Source organism: Anas platyrhynchos, chromosome W (assembly GCF_047663525.1).
Source record: "Anas platyrhynchos isolate ZD024472 breed Pekin duck chromosome W, IASCAAS_PekinDuck_T2T, whole genome shotgun sequence".
In the NCBI taxonomy this organism is placed as follows: Eukaryota; Metazoa; Chordata; class Aves; order Anseriformes; family Anatidae; genus Anas; species Anas platyrhynchos.
Window position 1 is genome coordinate 2,033,899 of NC_092620.1, and position 19,479 is coordinate 2,053,377.

At 43.2% G+C, this 19,479-nt stretch overlaps 1 protein-coding gene across 16 annotated transcripts in view; it reads right to left on the reverse strand.

The window, feature by feature from the left end:
* The window catches only part of LOC101789923 (E3 SUMO-protein ligase PIAS2), a 51,837-nt gene extending 33,930 nt beyond the window's left edge, over positions 1-17,907 (reverse strand). For 5 of the 16 annotated variants that reach the window (XR_011805582.1, XR_011805583.1, XM_038169520.2 and 2 more), the window contains exons 1-5: positions 17,732-17,904; positions 6,862-7,336; positions 3,551-3,635; positions 2,858-2,908; positions 2,642-2,732 (exon numbers count right to left, since the gene is read on the reverse strand). Coding sequence is in view for 11 of the 16 variants with exons in the window: in XM_038169520.2 (XP_038025448.1) it covers positions 2,642-2,732; positions 2,858-2,908; positions 3,551-3,635; positions 6,862-7,336; positions 17,732-17,755 (726 nt within the window). In the remaining 5 variants the exon portion in view is untranslated. Of the gene's footprint in view, positions 1-2,641; positions 2,733-2,857; positions 2,909-3,550; positions 3,636-6,861; positions 7,337-17,731 lie in introns of all 16 variants that reach the window. The other 11 variants (XR_011805580.1, XM_038169521.2, XM_072030521.1 and 8 more) reach the window with 6 other exon arrangements.
* Between the last annotated feature and the right edge of the window lie 1,572 nt (positions 17,908-19,479).

Genomic DNA, 19,479 nt, shown 5'->3' on the forward strand with positions numbered 1-19,479 from the left:
TGTATCTTTTGTCTTGACACAGAAGTCATCTCATGCAACTCAGAACTGGAAGCCTCTTCTGCTTACTGGAAGAGCATACTACCATAGGATAACCACTGGATAACTACTGCCCTTAATCCAGGGAGGACTCAATAGTTGTCATTTACCAGGTTTCCAGAGCAGTTCTACCACTAGTCCATACTCTTCCCTGGAAAGCCCACCCATGGCTGTACTTCAGTACTGCCCTTTATTAATCATTTGCACAGGGCTACTGCCTGCAGCAACAGAACAGGGACCCAGGTCTGCCAGGCCAGAGCAGAGGACAGCAATTGCTGAAAGAAGTCTTCCAAAACTGGTTCTCGCCCCAGATAAGTGACAATAGCTATGAGGAGTCTTCCCACGTGTGCTTTATCACAGAATATGGAAGCAGCAGATGCCAAAAAAATAAAAATAAAAAAAATAGTTGCATTCTTTGCTTTTTTACACATCTCCCATTTTTCCCTTTTTGAAGGCTGACCACTGCTCACATGCTTCAATTCAGTCAAGCTTTTGATGTTTTCTCCCACAAAGCAAAGACCCTCAGGGGTCAGACTCAATCTTGTACTCCTAAAACACATTAAGGTCTTCTGTTCCTAGCCTTCTGGGACTTAAAGAGAGAATGCTCTGCTTGCCTATCACAACCAGCATGGCCTAATACTGCTCAGTTAGGTTGCCAATTCTAGCAGCTAGCATGTGCCAGAGTTATTTGGGTCTAAGTCTTCCATACTTCTTCCAAGAACCATAACAGTCAAAACATGTGGACTCTGCTGTAACCAAACAAAAAAAAGTATCAAAAGAAAGTCTGATTGCTCTTCCATGTGGTCATTTCCAGCCTGCCTTGACAGATTTCATTTTTGTTCTTTGAAAGAGACCTGCAGTGGTCTAGAGAGGTTTCCTTGGAAGAAAAGCAGGTTACTTCTTTGGACTTTTGGGTTTTGTCTTGCCTACACTCACATGAGAAGGCAACAGGAGAATCACCTGTTGTAGACATTACATATAAAATCCTCGTTACTTGCCAAGACGCCAGCATGCAATGCTCCATGTTTATTCTTTTCAAGTCAGAAGACACACTGTAAGAGGTAGACACAGACAGTTGCAGGAACAGAAGAAAACACTGTGGTAGCACGAGCTGGCACAACCTAAAGCAGTATTGGCACACTAGCAGCACTTCTCTGAAGTTTCTGATAAGAATCGCAGCCAAGGAGATAACCTAGAATAATTCAGACATCTGCAGAGGCATGAACTGCTATATGAGGAAAAGGCAGAACAGTACTCATTTAAGAATTGTACAAGTTGACAACAGAGACTGGTATCACCGATTAGTTACTTAACACTACTGAAGCGGACAATTGTTGTCTCTGAGGCAGAAAAGTTGCCAAGACAAAAGTCATTTTATTTGCTTCCTCACTTCAGGTTTCTATTGAACAGAACAACAAGCCATCTTACAGCGTGCAGAAAGAACCTACAGGACTTTCACTTTGCTTCAGATTTAAATCCAAAAATCACAGAGAATTTTTGCTACAACTGTAGCATGTTACACATAAAATGGATAGCATAACACAGTGTAACAAGTATAAGGTATATTAACAAGACTGAGAAGAATCAGTCATTGATATCCACAGGATAAACATCAGACCCAATTCTTTTGGGTTGCTTGAAGAAAGGAAAACCTTCAAGTTTATCACAGAACAGCTTGTGTCTGCAGGAAGTACTGACCAGGAAATGTCTCAAAGAAACACTTTTAGATGCTGAAGACAGAAGAGTGGTGCAATCGTTATAGAAGCAGGTAGAGTAATTTAGGTTGAGAGACAAGAAAGTCATGGTTGCACATGAAGGGGAGGCAGCACAAGGGAAAAACAGGACATGATAAACATATCTGACATGCCAAGAAGGTGGATAACATTTCACACCTCCATTCCCACCAAACATTTTACATATACTGCTGGAAAAACTATTTTTCCATCTTCCAGAAGCATTTCAGAATGAATTAGGTAAGAGCTTCCCCCATTCTGTTGTACAGAAATACCTGTTTAATAGGAATGCTGCTCCCTTTTCACATATATTCGAGACTCAAGGTGGCCCTGCCCCACCCAGTAATTTTTACAGTAGAAACCAAAGTGCCTGACTGCTAACACTGTTCTATTCCAGCAACTGCTGGGAGCCCTACAACATGCCCGCTCATCATCCCTGCAATGAACGCTGCTCTAACCAGAGAGGTACAGAACAGTATACAAACATCCACAAGATGATGTTTCCTCACAACAAGTAGGAACTCGCACCAGTACACAAATAGATATACTAACCAGTGAGGGCTACTGCCAATCAAGTCAAACTCAATTTTAAGACCCATAAAGAAGATGCCTCGTGTTCTTGTTGTATTGCCTGCACAGATGAGGCTTACTACAATTGGCTAAAATGTAATTAAGCCATGCGATAGCTGTATCATGGCTGATAGCAGTAACGGCTACCTCACAGAGGCACACAATCCGGGCATTTGTTAACATTAATATCTGGAGAAATTTGAGTGATAATAAAGTGCTGGATTATTTTAGCAAGCTAGCATTACAGAAAGACAAACACCCCAAGTCAAAGAAACCACAAATACGTGCAAGCACAAGCTTACCGGCAATGGAAACAGCTTCCCATTTACTTTAATGCACAAACTATTAGGGTAATTATCTTCTTGAGGACAGCTTGTCTCTGCCAGGCATAACCTATATCCCAAAAAAGAGAAAGCATAATTTTCAAGTGTCACTACATTCACGTGTCTCCACAAACATCAAGACATAACTTCTTGATTAGCTAATATAACATAAAGGGAATATCATGAAACAGGTACCTTAGCTGAACTTGGACTGTGTAATCTCTCCTGCCCCCTGGCAAGAAGTCCCTATGACAAAGAGAAAGGAAAAGAGAAGCACCTATTTAGACAGCAGGTCTCATAATCCAGTCATATGCAGAAAGAACTAATACACCTATCCCATCACTAAGTTTTGCTCTTATTTTGTTAAGTTATGAACAAGTCTTATGAGCGACACCCCGATTAGGTACTGCAAGTTAAGCATGACTTTAGGATCACCAAGCTCTGTCAACAGCTTATAGTAACAAAAGTATGATGCTGGGGGGGGGGGGCGGGGAACGGACGGGACACAACAGGTTTTTTTTTGCTATCCAAAAAGACTGTTCACATCACAGGTCCTGTAAGAACATGAATCCCGGGACAAAAGATAAAAGCAGCCTTCCATTCCTGCAGCCAGGAAACACGCAGGGAATAAAAGCCTACCACCTCTCTAAATAGTAACAATTACCGTTTCAAATAATTATCAGCTCCTCAATAGCATCAGATTTACCCCAACTACATAAAAATTCTGTGCTAATTCCAGAAGAAGCCAGAACAGATTAATTCAGCATAACTATCATGCAGATCATCATTCCCCACCTGCAAGCTTATGGGATGCATCAAAAAATAAAGAATCCCCTTGTCCTGAACTTTTGTAAAAGTGGTTACCACACTATGCCAAACACTTCTTACCTGGAAATACAGATTTCTCTGACCTGCTGAGGTGTTAAAGCAAAGATAAAAAACTTCTCTTGGAACCTCTGAATACTGCTCTGTACTAGAAAAAAAAAAAAAAAAAAAAAAAGAGACAAGAGGAGGTTTAGCCATTATGATTAAAATAATTGATTAGAACAGGACCTGCAAGTGAGTTTTTTCCTGAAACAACACACAGGTCATTTAAGAACACAAACAAATTGTTGTTGAACTGCAAGCCACTGTCAACAGGAAAGCAACAGAACAAATCATTCATTCAGCTATATTCAGATGGCTAATATCACATTACATTTCAGTACTAAACAAGTTTGGCAACCTGCACTGTAATCCTCAGGGGAAGAAAGGTACAAACAACAAAATGTAACACTGGGTACCTGGAGAAAGTACCACCAGAGAGATGTTTACAACTATTTTAAGGTACTATAATGGGAAAGTGCACACCAGGAGCTATTAATGGACAGCTGGAAAATTACTCAGTGCAGAAACAGCTAGATGTAGCTAAGTTGTTGGGGGAGGAAGGTAGGGAACAACTCCTAATGCCAAAGAAGCCAGCTGCACTCTGCATCTGGGAATAGTCAGCACTAAACTTTAGGGAGGGAGCCAGAAATAAAGATAACTTGCATATCAGAATCCTACTTGTCTGTCAGCGATGGCAGGCAATAGTATTTTTGTATTAAGGATTTATAGTATGTACATAGTTCTTTTCACTTGAACAGTTAGAAAACTTGACCTGAAATAAAGGTAGACTAGACTTGTCCAACAGTTTAAAGTATCCAGCAAGAAGAACAAGCCTAAAAACAACACCATTAAACCAGCCAAATGGAAGAGCTAGGCTGTCACATACACTGTAACATTAAGAGAAGAAAAATCTGCCTGGAAAACATACAAAAAGGACAAATCCAGGTGGAATAAAAACACACGCAAGTTCCTCGAGCAATTCAAACACATGGTATCATGCACATGTTAGACAGCATTTTATATTTCAAAATATTGGGACACATTTAAAATTGAAACTTGTACTGTACCAAGTGGTGGATTAAAGCTAAATCCCACATCCACAGCCGCTCTTATGGCCTCATAAAAGAATACATATGTAGATGCCTTTCAAAGAGCTGCAATGAAGCAGACTATACTCCTAGCACTGAGCTACGTGCCCGTTTGATTTCTGAATTCTTAAACACACATTTATTTCATGTCTCAGCCACCCATATCTATTAACTTGGACTATGATCTACCCATATCAATCTGAAAATATTTAATAAGGGTTTCTTTCAAATTTGCTCACGAACCCACGCTAAAGTCACTAATTCATTATTTACGCAGCAAGCCATTCCTCACTTCTCATTTACCTACTCCTCACGTAGAGCTGCAGCTCCAGCTGCTGCCATCCTCAGATATTGTGTGGCAGGGAAGAATTTTAAGGCAAGCAGGTACTCAGTTACATTCCTTCTGTCCCTCTCACCCACATACAGACATTGGAGAATCAGATAACCCTACTTCTATGAGAGCTGTGCAACACCAAGAGAGCCTACAGTTTTCAAGGGAAAGAGGATTTTCATGCAACTTTAACTATAACACACTGACACCCTGATGAAGCATTCAGTTTAAGAAGCAAGCATTTCCAAAACTGAAAACAGCTGTTACAGATTGTTTTCCAGCATATTACTGCTGCCTCCAGATATCACTGACCAAAACCAGTAACTGCATAACAGAAATACAATGCAGAGGACACACCACATTAGATGGGAGAAGGTGACCACACATCTGGCAACAAGCCTGGTTAACTATGAGCCAACAGTTGTCCTGTAATACAGGATAATTAAGGAACGTTGAGGGATTTTTGAAAGAGCAAGGAGGCCATGACTTGCTGCAGCTGAGCAAACCAAGCTACCAGGACGACTATGAGAAGTTCCCATGACAGTGTTCCCACATCACCCGATTGAGGAATTTAGAAAAATATTGTTGCCAGCAGCTGGCTTCAAGGACGGGATCTACTACGTGACTGCTAATCACAAGGGGGTTGTTTTCTTGCAGTTGTTTGTCTGAGTGCTTTTGACCAATAATCTTGTGTGAGACACTGTCCGCCCCTGTTAAGTTTGCTATAAAAGTCAGGCTATTCGGGTAATAAAGGGAGAGCATGATCTGACCATACTGGTGTCTGTCGTGTTTTTGGCCGTTCTTCCTGCAACAAAGGAATATAATTAATGTATTCAGCTACTGTATAGAGTGAACGTGAGGAGGAGGAGGAAGAAGCTGGGATGAGCTGTAGAGTCAGACAATACCAAAGCACACATTAATATCAAGCCCATCCATGCATTAAGACAATAATAGGGAGAGGGACCCTCTCCCTAACAGGATGTCATGACACAAGCACAAGTGACTACAAGTAGCGTAAGGAACACTTGCTAGTAATGCTTGCTGCTTTAGATACTGGAGGATGACTAGCATATGCCTCACTTCGGTAAAATGTCACAACCTAAGACGCTTATCACTTAAAAAAATAAAGAGTTTAGCGGGATGCAAACAGCTTGCAAAATGCTAACAGTGTTTCTAAACAGTATTGCTAAATCATCACAGAACATTTTCTACCCTATAAGGTAAAAAAAAAAAAAAAAAAGAGTTAAATTTCAAGCCTATTTCTAAATAAATAGGCTCAAGAATGAGGCATTTGAGTAAGCTAACTCAGACTTCGAGTTGTTTGGAAGACAAAGATCTTCTCTGCATTTTAACATCCAGTATGGCGACAGCCAGCAGGCTGAGAAGCTACCAGTAAACCAAGCACAAAATTCAGCATTTGATGCCCAAAGAAAGCATCTCAATGCAAGATGCCAGAACCTGCAGAACTGTTGCCTCTGTTGCAACGAGATAAATACAAGCTAACAAAACGGTGAACTTGTTCTCATTACACTGCAGGAACTTAACTACTGACCCTGAAATCTTTCTCCTGCTGGCCTGACAGGTGTTCCTCCCTTGTATCAAACAGATACTTTAGGTCCAAATCATTCAGACAGAAGTAATTGAAGAAGCATTGAAAAGAGAGTCACGTTTATCTTTAAATCTAGGGTATCAGCAGAACACAATACTTTTTTTTATTATTACTAAAGCGGGGCTTGGCCCTTTGGGGGGCAAGAGGTAGAGAAAGGGCAGTGCCAGCACTAAGAAGGGAAGGGAACTTCCACTTTTCCCCAGCTGGAAAAAAAAAAAAAAAAAAAGTAAGCCTGGACTTCGCGCTGTCATAAGCAATACCTATCATCCAAATTAAACAACCTGCAGTACTATCAAACACTTACCTAGACTTGTAGGTTTTATGAGCACATCTAGCACATCATAAAAAGGCAGGCTTTTCAGCTGAACGTCAGGATGAACAGGTGGAATTGGAGGGGACGGCTGCTGCATCTCAAAGTGAGCTTTAGTGTCCTGGAGAAGCACGGAGCTGACAGGGGAGGAAGGAGACTGAGGCGTGACTGAAGTAGAAGAGAGCGTGTGAATCCCAGCAACAGCCAGGTCAGGCTCCACAGGAGAGGAACTACTGTCCAAATTGAAAACGATGGGTTTTATAGCTGATAAGTCTGAGAGTCCTTCAATTGTCCTTGGGTACCGACACCTATAGAGTTCTTGGATTTTTATCTGCACTGCTGAGCTGCATCCGTTCTTCAGTAAGTGCAGTGCCCTCATCAGGAGGTCATGTTTCCGTCCACTTTTATTACGTCCAGCAAAGCCCAACAACACTTGCAGTTCAGACACACGAAAACTTGATACCATATTCTGGAAAGATAAATCAAGAGAAGCATAAGTGCACCGACAGTATAGTAAGTCATCTGTTCTGAAGGGCATGGTGAAGATCTGAACTTCCATCGTTCCAGTTCTTCCCCAGTCATCTTAGATACTACCCATACTCTTACCCAGAACAAGAGTACAGTTAGCTTAAAGCAAAGTAACATGTCTAGGAAGGTTGAGCTTGGTTGTGTTATTGGTTATAAGGACTTGTAGTTGAGTTGTTTCCACTTTCAACACCAAAAAAACAATGCAATGCTATCCTAACTCCACAGGAAACTAGAAGCATCATCTGATGCAAAATATCTCACTTCATGAAAAAATAAAAAATAAAAAAAAAAATCAGATAAATCAGTGTTATCTGTTCTCCAGTACATTTTAAGAAATAAAACAAGTGTTATAAAATAAGTTCTGCATAGCTTATTCTGAGACACTGTGGTGGTTTTACTTGGGTGGGCAGCCGAGCTCCACCACAACCGCTCTCTCACTCCCCCTCCTCAAAGGGAAAGAGAGAGAAAATACAACGCAAAGGGCTCAATGGTTGAGATAAGGACGGGGAGATTGCGCAGTAATTATTGTGACGGACAAAACAGACTCAGCATAGGGAGATAGTAAGATTTATTTCCTTTTACTAACAAGCTAGAGAAGTGAGAAACAAAGGAAAGGAAACAAGAACATCTTCCCCTGCATCCACCCTCTTCCACCTCCTCCCCCCGAGCAGTGCAGGGGAACAAGGGTTGTGGTCAGTCTATAGTGCTTTGTCTCCACCGCTCCTTCTCAGTCACTCTCATCCCTGCACCATGGGGTCCCTCCCATGGGATGCAGTCCTTTCCAAACAGATCCAGCATGGGCTTCCCACAGGCAGCAGCTCTTCCAGAGCTGCTCCAGATATGGGTCCGTACCACGTGGTCCATCCCTCGGGAGCAAACTGCTCCAACCTGGGTCCCCCACGGGCAGCAGCTCCTGCCAGGTCACCTGCTCCTGCGTGGCCTCCTCTCCACGGGCTACAGGTCCGGCCCAGAATCTGCTCCGGCAAGGGTCTTCCACAGGCGGCAGCCTCCATCAGTGCAGGGCCACCTGCTCCACTGTGGTCTCCTCCACGGGCTGCAGCGTGGAACCCTGCTCCACCGTGGTACTCCATGGGCTGCAGGGGGACAGCCTGCTTCACCATGGTCCTCACCACAGGCCGCAGGGGACTTCTGCTCCGGCGCCTGGAGCACCTCTCCCCCACCTTCTTCACTGACCTTGGCGCCTGCAAGGCTGTTCCTCACTCCCTTCACTCTCCCAGCTGCTGTGTGGCGCAGCGTTTTTTTTCCCCTGTCTTAAATATGCTCTCACAGAGGCGCAAAACAACATTGCTTATTGGCTCGGCTCTGGTCAGCAGTGGGGCCCTTACCAAACATGGGGCAGCTTCTAGATCCTTCTCACAGAAACCACCCCTATGGTCCCCTGCTACCAAAACCTTGCCACGTAAACCCACTACAATCGCCCAGCTCTCCAATCTGTCCAGTTCTCCCTGAAAGGCCTTTCCACCCTCATCCGAGTCCACAACTCCTCCAAGTTTAGCGTTGTCGGCAAATTCGCTCAGAACAACTTTTAGTCCTACATCCAAATCATTTATAAAGACATTGAAGAGGACTGGCCCTAAAACGGAGCCTTGAGGGACCCCACTAGTGATCATCCACCAGCCAAATGTGGCCCCATTAACCACAACATTTTGAGCCCTGCCCGTCAGCCAATTGCTCACCCATCGTATGATGTTTTTGTTTAGCTGTATGCTGGACATTTTGTCCAGTAAGATCCTATGGGAAACCGTGTCAAAAGCCTTGCTGAAGTCCAAAAAGATCACATCAGCTGGTTTCCCTTGATCAACTAGACAGGTGATCTTATCATAAAAGAAAATCAAATTTGTTAAGCAGGACCTACCCCTCATGAACCCATGTTGGCTGGGACCAATGACTGCACTGTCCCCCAGGTGTGCCTCAATAACTTCAAGAATCATCTTCTCCATAATTTAGAGGCTAGCACACTCATTTCCGAGGCACTCCAGGTTACAAAGTAAGATGAATGGAAACGTCAGAAGGCATCTGTTCAGACTAGCACTTTAAAAAAAAAAAAAAAGTGCTGATACTTTATTTCCAGTGAAGAAAGGAGAGTTCTGCAGTTGACCTGAAATCCCGTTCCCTTTTCCCCCTCCGTATTTCCTGTGTTACTTTTGGAAAGCACCTCAGATGCATACAATCTCAAAGGCATGTAGGTACCCAATTCCCAAACTATCTATCAATACTTACACATATCTAGATAAAGGAGCACGGTGCATCAGAAAATGCAAGTCACGGCCCTGGCTCAAACATCAAGAGGAGCTACAAGAAGGAGAGCAATCTCTGCTAGTTAACAGCAGGGGTTTAGCCATCTCCAGAGCTACACCCTCTGAGAGCTCTTAAAAAGCAGGCTGCAAGTGAGTCAGAACACGAAGCAAGAAAACATACAAGCACAAGTTAAAAATAACCTTTGAACAACTGAGGAAAAAATAAGGCAATGCTTCTTAAACCCAAGATTGAGATAGAGCACTGCTTTCTCCAGTAGGAGCACTGCTTTCTCCAGTAGGGGAACACAATTCTTTCCCTGAGGTGTTCGTGACTGAGCTCCTCACCTACATCAGAGCAGTGTTAGTGCTGAAGAAGCCCTGGCATAGGATATTCTCTGGTGATTGCAGCACATTTCCCACCACTGGTCAGACTATGACCAGTGGTGGGAAATGCACAGCCATCAGACCTTTCTCTATGCAGAAGCCTAACTCCGCAGCCACATTTCACTGGCACAGCAGAGTTAGGCTGGGGGCAGGGAGGGCTTCGGCATCCCTGAGGCATTCAGTTGGCAGCACTTGTGCAGGTGGGGATGCCAGGCAAGGGCAATGCTTCCCTTCTCACCAAAGGCACCAATGGATCGGCCAAGAAACACGAGGGAAGAAGGCAGGAAGAAATGAAATAAGCACCGCAAACAGTTCTCTGTGGACACACCTAAACCCCTTTGTGGGCACCCCCCGCCGAAGCCTGTCACACAAGAGCTGTAAAATAAAAGGTTAAAGCCAACACGTCTGCGAGGAAATACAGTGATTAAGGAGGTATTGGGGAGGCATTGGGGAGGCAAGGACAATCCCCAGACATGGACTGTATATCTCGAAACAAGACACTGGAACTCATGATAAGGAAGCGGCAGACGGACAGAGAAACAAATGTAAGGACTATAAATCTCAAAATTGGACATTGGAATTCATTATAAAGATACAACAAACGGAAGAATTGGCAACAACCAGCTCTCGCAATTAAGAAACGTGCCAATTCAGCAGATTCCTGACCAAAGGTGAAAAGTACACTGTGAGGAAGACTCGGGATCTTCCTCCCAAAGACCCCTGCCCACGTCCCAAAGACCCCTGCCCACAATTCTTGGGAGGCTCTACGCAGGCGCAAGGTGCCAAAAGGCTAATTAGCATGAGAAGCGAGGGAAGGCGGGGATAGGTAATGCATATGTATAGGTGCTTGTAGAATATTGATAGATTGATTGTATAAATTCAAGACTGCTTTCCGCTTTGGGCATGCACGATAGGTGGAGAGATCCCCCGTGCATCCAGCGCTGCAATAAAGAATATACCACTTAAAGGAATTTCGGCTTCGATCCTTGAATCAATCTGGCACCCCAGATGGGACAACCTCTCTGCCGGACCGCAGGACCCGCTGGGGACAGGACTCCCTAGGGTACCCCCGGGATTTCCCGGAGGGACTCCTCGACTCACCGGATCACTGCGGAGGTAGACAAGGACCCCATCATTGTAAGTGAGTATATTCTTTATTCTGGTTTGGTTTTCTGGTAGACTGGTCATCTGGGACTGTCCAGTAAGTCGGAAGGTGACTTCTGCAGGACAGTGTTTGGTATATACTTTGTGGTTAGTACCACAAGTATATTTGGGGACCTTGGGGTCCATCTGGATCTGGAACTGTCTGTAAGTCAGAAGGTGATCTTCTGCGAGGCAGTGTTTGGTATATACTTTGTGGTAAGCACCATAAGTATATTTGGGGACCTTAAGGAAAGAGCTCGCTTTAAGGTCCATCTGGAATTGTGTTGTTTATTTCGGTTTTCTGACTCATGGAGTATGGTATTTAACTCTGGTTATTGTTACTGTGATTTTGGCTATTTTTTTGGTGGTAATAGTAGGTTCGTGGCATTGTTATAAGAAAGATATCGTTATGGTGTTACACAGTTCGGTTTTCTGACTTATCGCATGTGGAATTTGACTCTGACTATTGTTATTGTGATTTTAGCAATATTGCTGGTAATAGTAGCTTTGTGACATCGCTACTGAAAGATATTGCGTGCCTGTAATTTTGTGAGTGATACGTTTTTGTGATACGCTTTTGTAAGTAACACGTGTATTCTGAAAGTGTAAACTGGAAAATGGGGGGGCGAGTAAGCAGTGAAATTCCTAAGAAAAGTGCGTTAGGATGTGTTTTGAGTCACTGGAAGGATATTGGAGGATCTGCCGGTGGAAGTGTGAACAGGAAAACATTGATAAAATATTGTAATCAATGGTGGCCGCTTTATAAGCTGGAATGTGGAGAAAAGTGGCCCCTAAATGGAACTTTAAACTCTAATGTTTTGCTACAGTTAATGTTGGTTTTGAGAAGGAGAATAGGATGAAATGTTGTATACTGATGTTGTTTCAGCATCTTGGAGGGAAAAGGTACGGAATTAAGTTGGCCCCTGACTGAGCCTTTGATGTTGGCATTAGAGAAGTACAGGCTGGAGAAAGATAAAGGAAGTGTTAAAAGGGTTGTTGAAAGTGTTAAAGGTGTTTGAGGTTGAATGAGCAGGGAAAGAGCATGTAGGAATGTTAATAGTTCTGCCTCTGCTCTAGGCAGAGATCTTAAAATCATGGGTGTTAGCCCTTTGGGGCAAAGAGATCATGATGGGTCCGAGAGAGAGTTGTTATGGAAACAGAAAAGCAGTTAACTCTTAAAACAACCTGAGTTCATGTGCGAGCTCAGATTACCGATGGGACCGCTCAGGGAACTGTGAACAACTGCATTCCCCTGACCGACCCCACTGAGACCCTAATCATCCCTAAAATTATGAACGGCTAAGTAAATACTAAAATATGGATGAATTGGGAATTGAGAATATGCTTCCAACAAGGTCTAAAAGAAACCCCTATGGAATTTTTGGACCAACTCTGAAATGTAATGAAAATAAATAAATAAATAAATAAAACAAAACGGTTTGGACCTGGCTTCGGAGGACAAATTGACTAGCCTTTTTCTAGGGTAATCATTGGTCCCTGATTTCAACAGGAATAACGAGGACCTGGGGAATCTACCCTAGCGGATCCTCCACTGATTATAATGAAGATAGGGGAGGAATGGAAGTGAAATTTCTTATTGATATGGGGCAACGTATTCAGTTCTAAATCAAGCATTAATGCCTTTACGGAATGATTATGTTAAGGTAAAAGGGTGTAACCGAAAAGGCTTATTTTTGTGAACCTTTGAAATACAAGTTGGGGAAATGTTATATATGGAGTGGTAATTCGTGTCAAGAAAATGGTTGATATTAACAAAGAAGGGTGATTCAGGAGACTCCATGCAGTCTGGGGTTTCTTGTTCTCCAGGTGGTTTCTTGTTCTCCAACCGTTAAGGCATGGATGTTTCTGGGTGTTTGCTGTTGTTGTTACATTCAAAGTTGTTTGACTAATTAAACAGTTGTTTTGAAAAGAACTGCTGTGGAGAGAAGGGTATTAGAGGGGAGCCTGCTCTTTAAAAAAAAAAAAAAAAAAAAAAAAAAAAAAAAAAGCAACACTATGAAGTTACATCGGTACAGAAGCAGGAAAAAGAAGTGAAGAGGAACAGGCTGGCAGAATGGGGACTGTTAAGTTATGGAACTCAAAGGATTGTTTGTTACCTATCCTGATTGTATGTATGTATAGGCATACTCGGGTTATTATGTAAAGCAATGTTCTGTATACATGTATTTAGAACGTTTGATGTTTGTGTGTGCGTGTTGGTGGAGCGTAGACTCCCTGCACACCCAGCGCTGTTTACTTGCTTTTTATATACCTTTTAGAAATATTTGTTTTATAAATATTACAAAATTCAGACCTCATTTATAACAGGAAACAAATGGGGATACATAGGTTTTTATATCTACCTGGATCTCCAAAATCTCTATTAGGTTGAGATCTGTTAGAACAATTAGAAGCAGAAATTATCTTCGAAAAAAAAGGAAAATGGAATTAAGGATAGGAGAAGAACAACTAATAAATGTGTTAAGCCTGGCACTAATACAAACCGACCCTAAAAGTGAAATACCCTTAGAGATCATAAATCAAGTATATCCAGGAGTTTGGGCCACTGAAGTCTCTGGAAGAGCTAAAAATGTGACCCCAATAATTATTAAATTAAAGCCAGGAGAGAAACCCATTAAGGTTAAGCAATATCCTTTGAGGATAGAAGATAGGAAAGGAATTAAAGAGATAATTGATAGATTTATACAGTATGGATTATTGATTGAATGTGAACCAGAATACAATATACCCATATTGCCAATTAAAAAGGCAGATGAAAAGGCTATAGGTTAGTTCAGGATTTGAGGGCCATAAGTAAAATCACTGAGGATATACATCCAGTAGTGGCAAACCCTTATACTTTGCCGACTAAATTAAAGAATAGTCAAGTCTGGTTTACCGTACTGGATTTAAAAGACGCCTTCTTCTGCCTAGCCTTAGCCACAGAAAGCCAAAACCTATTTGCCTTTGAATGGGAAAATCCCAATTCAGGCAGAAAGACGCAGCTTACGTGGACATTACTACCTCAAGGATTCAAGAATAGCCCCACTATTTTTGGAAACCAATTAGCAAGGGAACTCGAAACATGGATGCCTCCGGACACTGAAGGTGCTTTGTTACAATATGTAGATGATCTCTTAATAGCTACCGAGACTAAAGGGAGCTGTATTCAATGGACTATAAGTTTTCTTAATTTCTGGGTTTAAAATGGATATCAAGTCTCTTGACAGAAAGTCCAGCTGTCTCAACAAAGTGTGACCTATCTGGGATTTGAAATTTCGGGAGGACAACGAGAACTAGGAACTGAACATAAGGAAGTCATTTGCCGGACTCCAGAACCTCAAACGGTAAAGGAGCTACAAACCTTTTTAGGAATGACAGGTTGGTGTCGCCTTTGGATTTATAATTATGGACGATTGGTAAAGCCTCTATGTGAATTGATAAAGATTAACCAGTCAAAGTTAGTCTGGACTGGAGAAGCACAAAAAGTCTTTAAACAACTTAAACAAGAATTGATGATTTTAAAATATCAAGCAATATTAGTAGAACAAGATGATGTGGGAATTGTGGTCATTAACATCGTAAATCCAGCTTCTTTCCTTAGTGGAACTCTGGATCAACCCATAACCCATGATTGTATAGAAACAATGGAGACTGTGTATTCTAATCGACCCGATCTTAAGGAAGAACTTTTAGAAGATGCTGACGAATCTTGGTATACTGATGGAAGCAGCTTTGTGAAACAAGGACAACGTAAGGCAGGGTACGCCATTACAACCACTCAACAGGTAATCAAGTCCAAACCATTACCCCTGGGACGTCCACCCAGAAAGCAGAGACAATTGCTCTTATGCGAGCACTGGAACTAGCAGCAGGAAGGAAAATAAATATTTGGACAGATTCTAAATATACATTCGGCATGGTACATGCTCATGGAGCAATTTGGAAAGAAGAAATTTTAAAACTGTTAGAGGCTGTAAAACAACCAGAAAAGGTAGCTATCATGCATTGTCAGGGACACCAAAAGGGGAACACCGATTTTGAAATTGGAAATCGATTGGCAAAGGCTAAGCGGGCAGCTGAAATAACTGAGGTGAAGGCATTGTCTTTGATACCAGACGGTAAAATCCAAACTATATCCAAATTATACAAAAGAAGACTTAAAATTTGGAATAATCAGTAAAGGAAATTATTCGGGGCAACTGTGGCAAATTGATTCTTCAGAACTCCCTAGAAAAGGGGGGTATTGTTATTTACTGGTTCTGACTGACATGATTTCAGGAAGGCCTGAAGCCTTTCCCTGTCGAACAAACAAAGCAAGAAGAAGTGGTTAAAGTCTTGTTAAATGAAATAATACCATGCTTTGGGATTCTAGTAGCAATGTCATCTGATAGAGTTTCACATTTTTGTGTGCAAGTGGTACAACAGATAAGTAAGATTCTAAAGATATTCTAAAGACAACTGCATACTCTTTATAGACCGCAGGCAAGTGGACAGGAAGAAAAAATGAAACATTTAATTAAACAACAAATACCTAAAATCGGACAAGAATCTAATTTGTCATGACCTCAATCCCTCCCTTTAGCATTACTTAGAATTTGAGTTAAACCTAGAATAAAAGGGAATTTGAGTCCCTTTGAAATCTTATATGGAAGGCCGTATCCATTTCTATTTAGTGGAGAGGATCGAACGCAGTTAGGATTAGAATATTTATATGCATATATAACTGAACTTCAGAAATAATTAAATAAAGTACATAAATTTGTTCTCAGGACCTGGGCTAGATGGTTGGATCAACCAATCCACCCTTTTAAGCTCAGGGATTATATATATAAAGACTTTTTCAGGACAACCCCTAGAGGAAAAACGGAAGGAAAGTGGACGGGACCATACCAGGTATTATTGACAACACACACCGCCATTAAGATTAAGGAGCAAGCAGCTTGGATCCACGATTCAAAGGTGAAAAAGGCCCCGGCGAGGATATGGACCACGACCCCAATTGGACCAGCAAAATTGTGTTTTTCCAGATCCTAATGATTGTGGGGGTGTGGTTGTCAGATTTGGGATGGGCAACTTGGGACGAGAACTTACACCTGACCTTAATACAAACTGTATCTCAAGTGATTAATAAGACGAACTGTTGGGTATGCACCCATCTGCCACAGCATAGGAATAAGGGTGTATCGTTAATCAGGAAAAGGCGATAGTTAATATTTCTGCAATTATAGAGAAGTTAGAAAACAAAACTCTGGATGCTATAAAGGCTCAACAAGAAGAGATATCTAGTTTATCACAGGTAGTATTACAAAATCGGATGGCCCTAGACTTGTTACTGGCCGCTCAAGGGGGAGTCTGTACAGTAATAAATACAAGTTGTTGTATGTATGTAGATCAGAGTGCAAGGATCTCTACCGACCTGGAAGAAATATGGAAGCAGACAAGGGTCCTACATGAGATCAGTAAAGATGATCTTTCATGGAGTTTTAGTGAAATATGGAATAAGTTAATTGGTTGCCCAATTTCCAATGGTTGAAACAAGTGTTCATTGCTCTAATCACATTAGTAGTGTTAGGAATATTTGTGTGCATGTTGTTTAGATGCCTGCTTTGTTGTGTTACTGTAAATAATGAAAGTATCTGATGCAAAAGAATTTGCATGGGAAAAGAAAAGGGGGGATTGATTAAGGAGGTATTGGGGAGGCATTGGGGAGGCAAGGACAATCCCCAGACATGGACTGTATATCTCGAAACAAGACACTGGAACTCATGATAAGGAAGCGGCAGACGGACAGAGAAACAAATGTAAGGACTATAAATCTCAAAATTGGACATTGGAATTCATTATAAAGATACAACAAACAGAAGAATTGGCAACAACCAGCTCTCGCAATTAAGAAACGTGCCAATTCAGCAGATTCCTGACCAAAGGTGAAAAGTACACTGTGAGGAAGACTCGGGATCTTCCTCCCAAAGACCCCTGCCCACGTCCCAAAGACCCCTGCCCACAATTCTTGGGAGGCTCTACGCAGGCGCAAGGTGCCAAAAGGCTAATTAGCATGAGAAGCGAGGGAAGGCGGGGATAGGTAATGCATATGTATAGGCGCTTGTAGAATATTGATAGATTGATTGTATAAATTCAAGACTGCTTTCCGCTTTGGGTATGCACGATAGGTGGAGAGATCCCCCGTGCATCCAGCGCTGCAATAAAGAATATACCACTTAAAGGAATTTCGGCTTCGATCTTTGAATCAACAGCAATTTGTGCTTCATGGAGGAGACAAGCCCGGCGCCGGCTTCCACCCCGGTTCGGACCACGGGCAGCCGCCCCGACTTTCTAAGACGTTGAGAGGGGGAGGAAGAAAGAAGGAAAAAAAAATAAAGGAAAAAAAAAAAAAGTAACCCCGCTTCCCCACGGGAAAGGCGAAGGCAGCCCTAGCCCTGGTCCGAGTTCTCGCCTCCCAAGGGGAAAGGCCGAAGTAAAACCCACCCACGCACACCCCCCACGCGGCCAGGCAGCATATCGGCCCCGCCGCGCCTCTCCCTCCTCACCCGCAGCTCCTCGAAATCCGCCATTTTCTACCCGCGCCGCCGCCACCACCATCGGGAACCCAGTGCGCGCTCCCGTCACGTGACGGGAAAGGGCGGCTCCGGTGGGGAAAACAGGCAAATAAAAATTAAAGGCCCCCGGCCGGCCCCCAACCTCGGGGAGGCAGGGAGCAGGCGGCCCGCGGGACACCGGGCAGTTTGCGGGCCTGCCCCACCTCAGGGCTAGGGGCTCTGAGGGGCGTCGCTGTAAGGGCGCCCAGCGCCATCCCGCACCCCCGGGCGCTGCTTTTTCCCTCCCAATTAAGGGCGCCGCTTCTTCCAAAATTAAGTTTAAGCACGCAAATATGTCTTTTAGGTAACCTCTAGGCCCCGCATTTCAATCATCACCATCCTACAGGCAAATATACACACATCCTACAAGGCCTTGCACACGACTTAAGCAGAATTAAAATTCAAATTTTTGGGAGGCTTCGCGCAAGCGCAAGGACTGATAAGCTAATTAGCATACGAAGCGAGAGTAGGCGGGTTTAGGTAATGAATATGTGTCCTGGTTTCAGTTAGGACAGAGTTAATTTTCTTCCTAGTAGCTGGTAGAATGCTGTGTTTTGGCTTAGGATGAGAAGAGTGCTGATAACACCCCGATGCTTTAATTGTTGCAGAGCAGTGCTTATACTAAGCCAAGGACATCTCAGCTTCTTGCTCTGTCCTGCCAGCGGGCAGGCTGGGGGTGCAGCAGGAGCTGGGAGGGGACAGACCCAGGACAGGTGACCCAAACTAGCCAAAGGGGTATTCCATCCCATCTGACGTCATGCTAAACAATATCTAGGGGTGGCTAGCCGGGGGAGGGGGGCCGGGCTGCTCGGGGTTAGGCTGGGCATCGGTCAGCGGGTGGTGAGCAATTGCATTGTGCATCACTTGTTTCGTGCACATTAGTAGTAGTATTAGTATTATCATCATTGTTGTTATTATTATTATTGTTGTTGTTATTATTATTATTATTTTCCTGTCTTAATAAACTGTCTTTATCTCAACTCACGGGCTTTACTTTCCTGTTTCTCTCCCCCATCCCAGAAAGGGAGGGGGGAGGGTGAGCGAACGGCTGTGTGGTGTTTAACTGCCGGATGGGTTAAACCACGACAATATGTATAGGCGTTAATTGAATGTTCATTGTTTTGCTGTATAAATATGAGATAGTTTGTCACTTCGAACATGCACGTTAGGCGGAAGGATCCCCCGTGCATCCAGTGCTGACAATAAAGGATACTTCGTCACTAAGAAATTTCGGCTTCGTTCTTTGAATCAGTCCTGCAGACGGACAAGAGCCAAGGAGCAACTGAGTCTGCGCAAAGACAAGAAGTCAACTAGCGGTGACGAGGAAGAGTCATCAATCTTCATCCCCACGACCCCCGACAAGACAACCACCACCAGGAGACACTGCGCAAGCGCAGATGGGAGGAGTTTATGGAATTGACTCCTTGGAACTAATTTTAATATGAAGCGGGGACAGGTCATGAATATGTACAGCCGTATTGTGAAACTTCATGCATATGTAACTCTTTACTGCGTAGAACCAAGGCAAGTTGCCGCGTCAGGTGCGCATGACTTTGGCGGGACTACCCCCCCGTGCTGCCCAGTGCTGAATAAACATACCTACTTTACAATCTTATTGACTGTGGAGTCTGTTTTCCTCAAGTCAGTTTGGTGAGCCAGCCAGGAGATGCTCTGCTCGACTGCGGAGTGGACACCCCTAG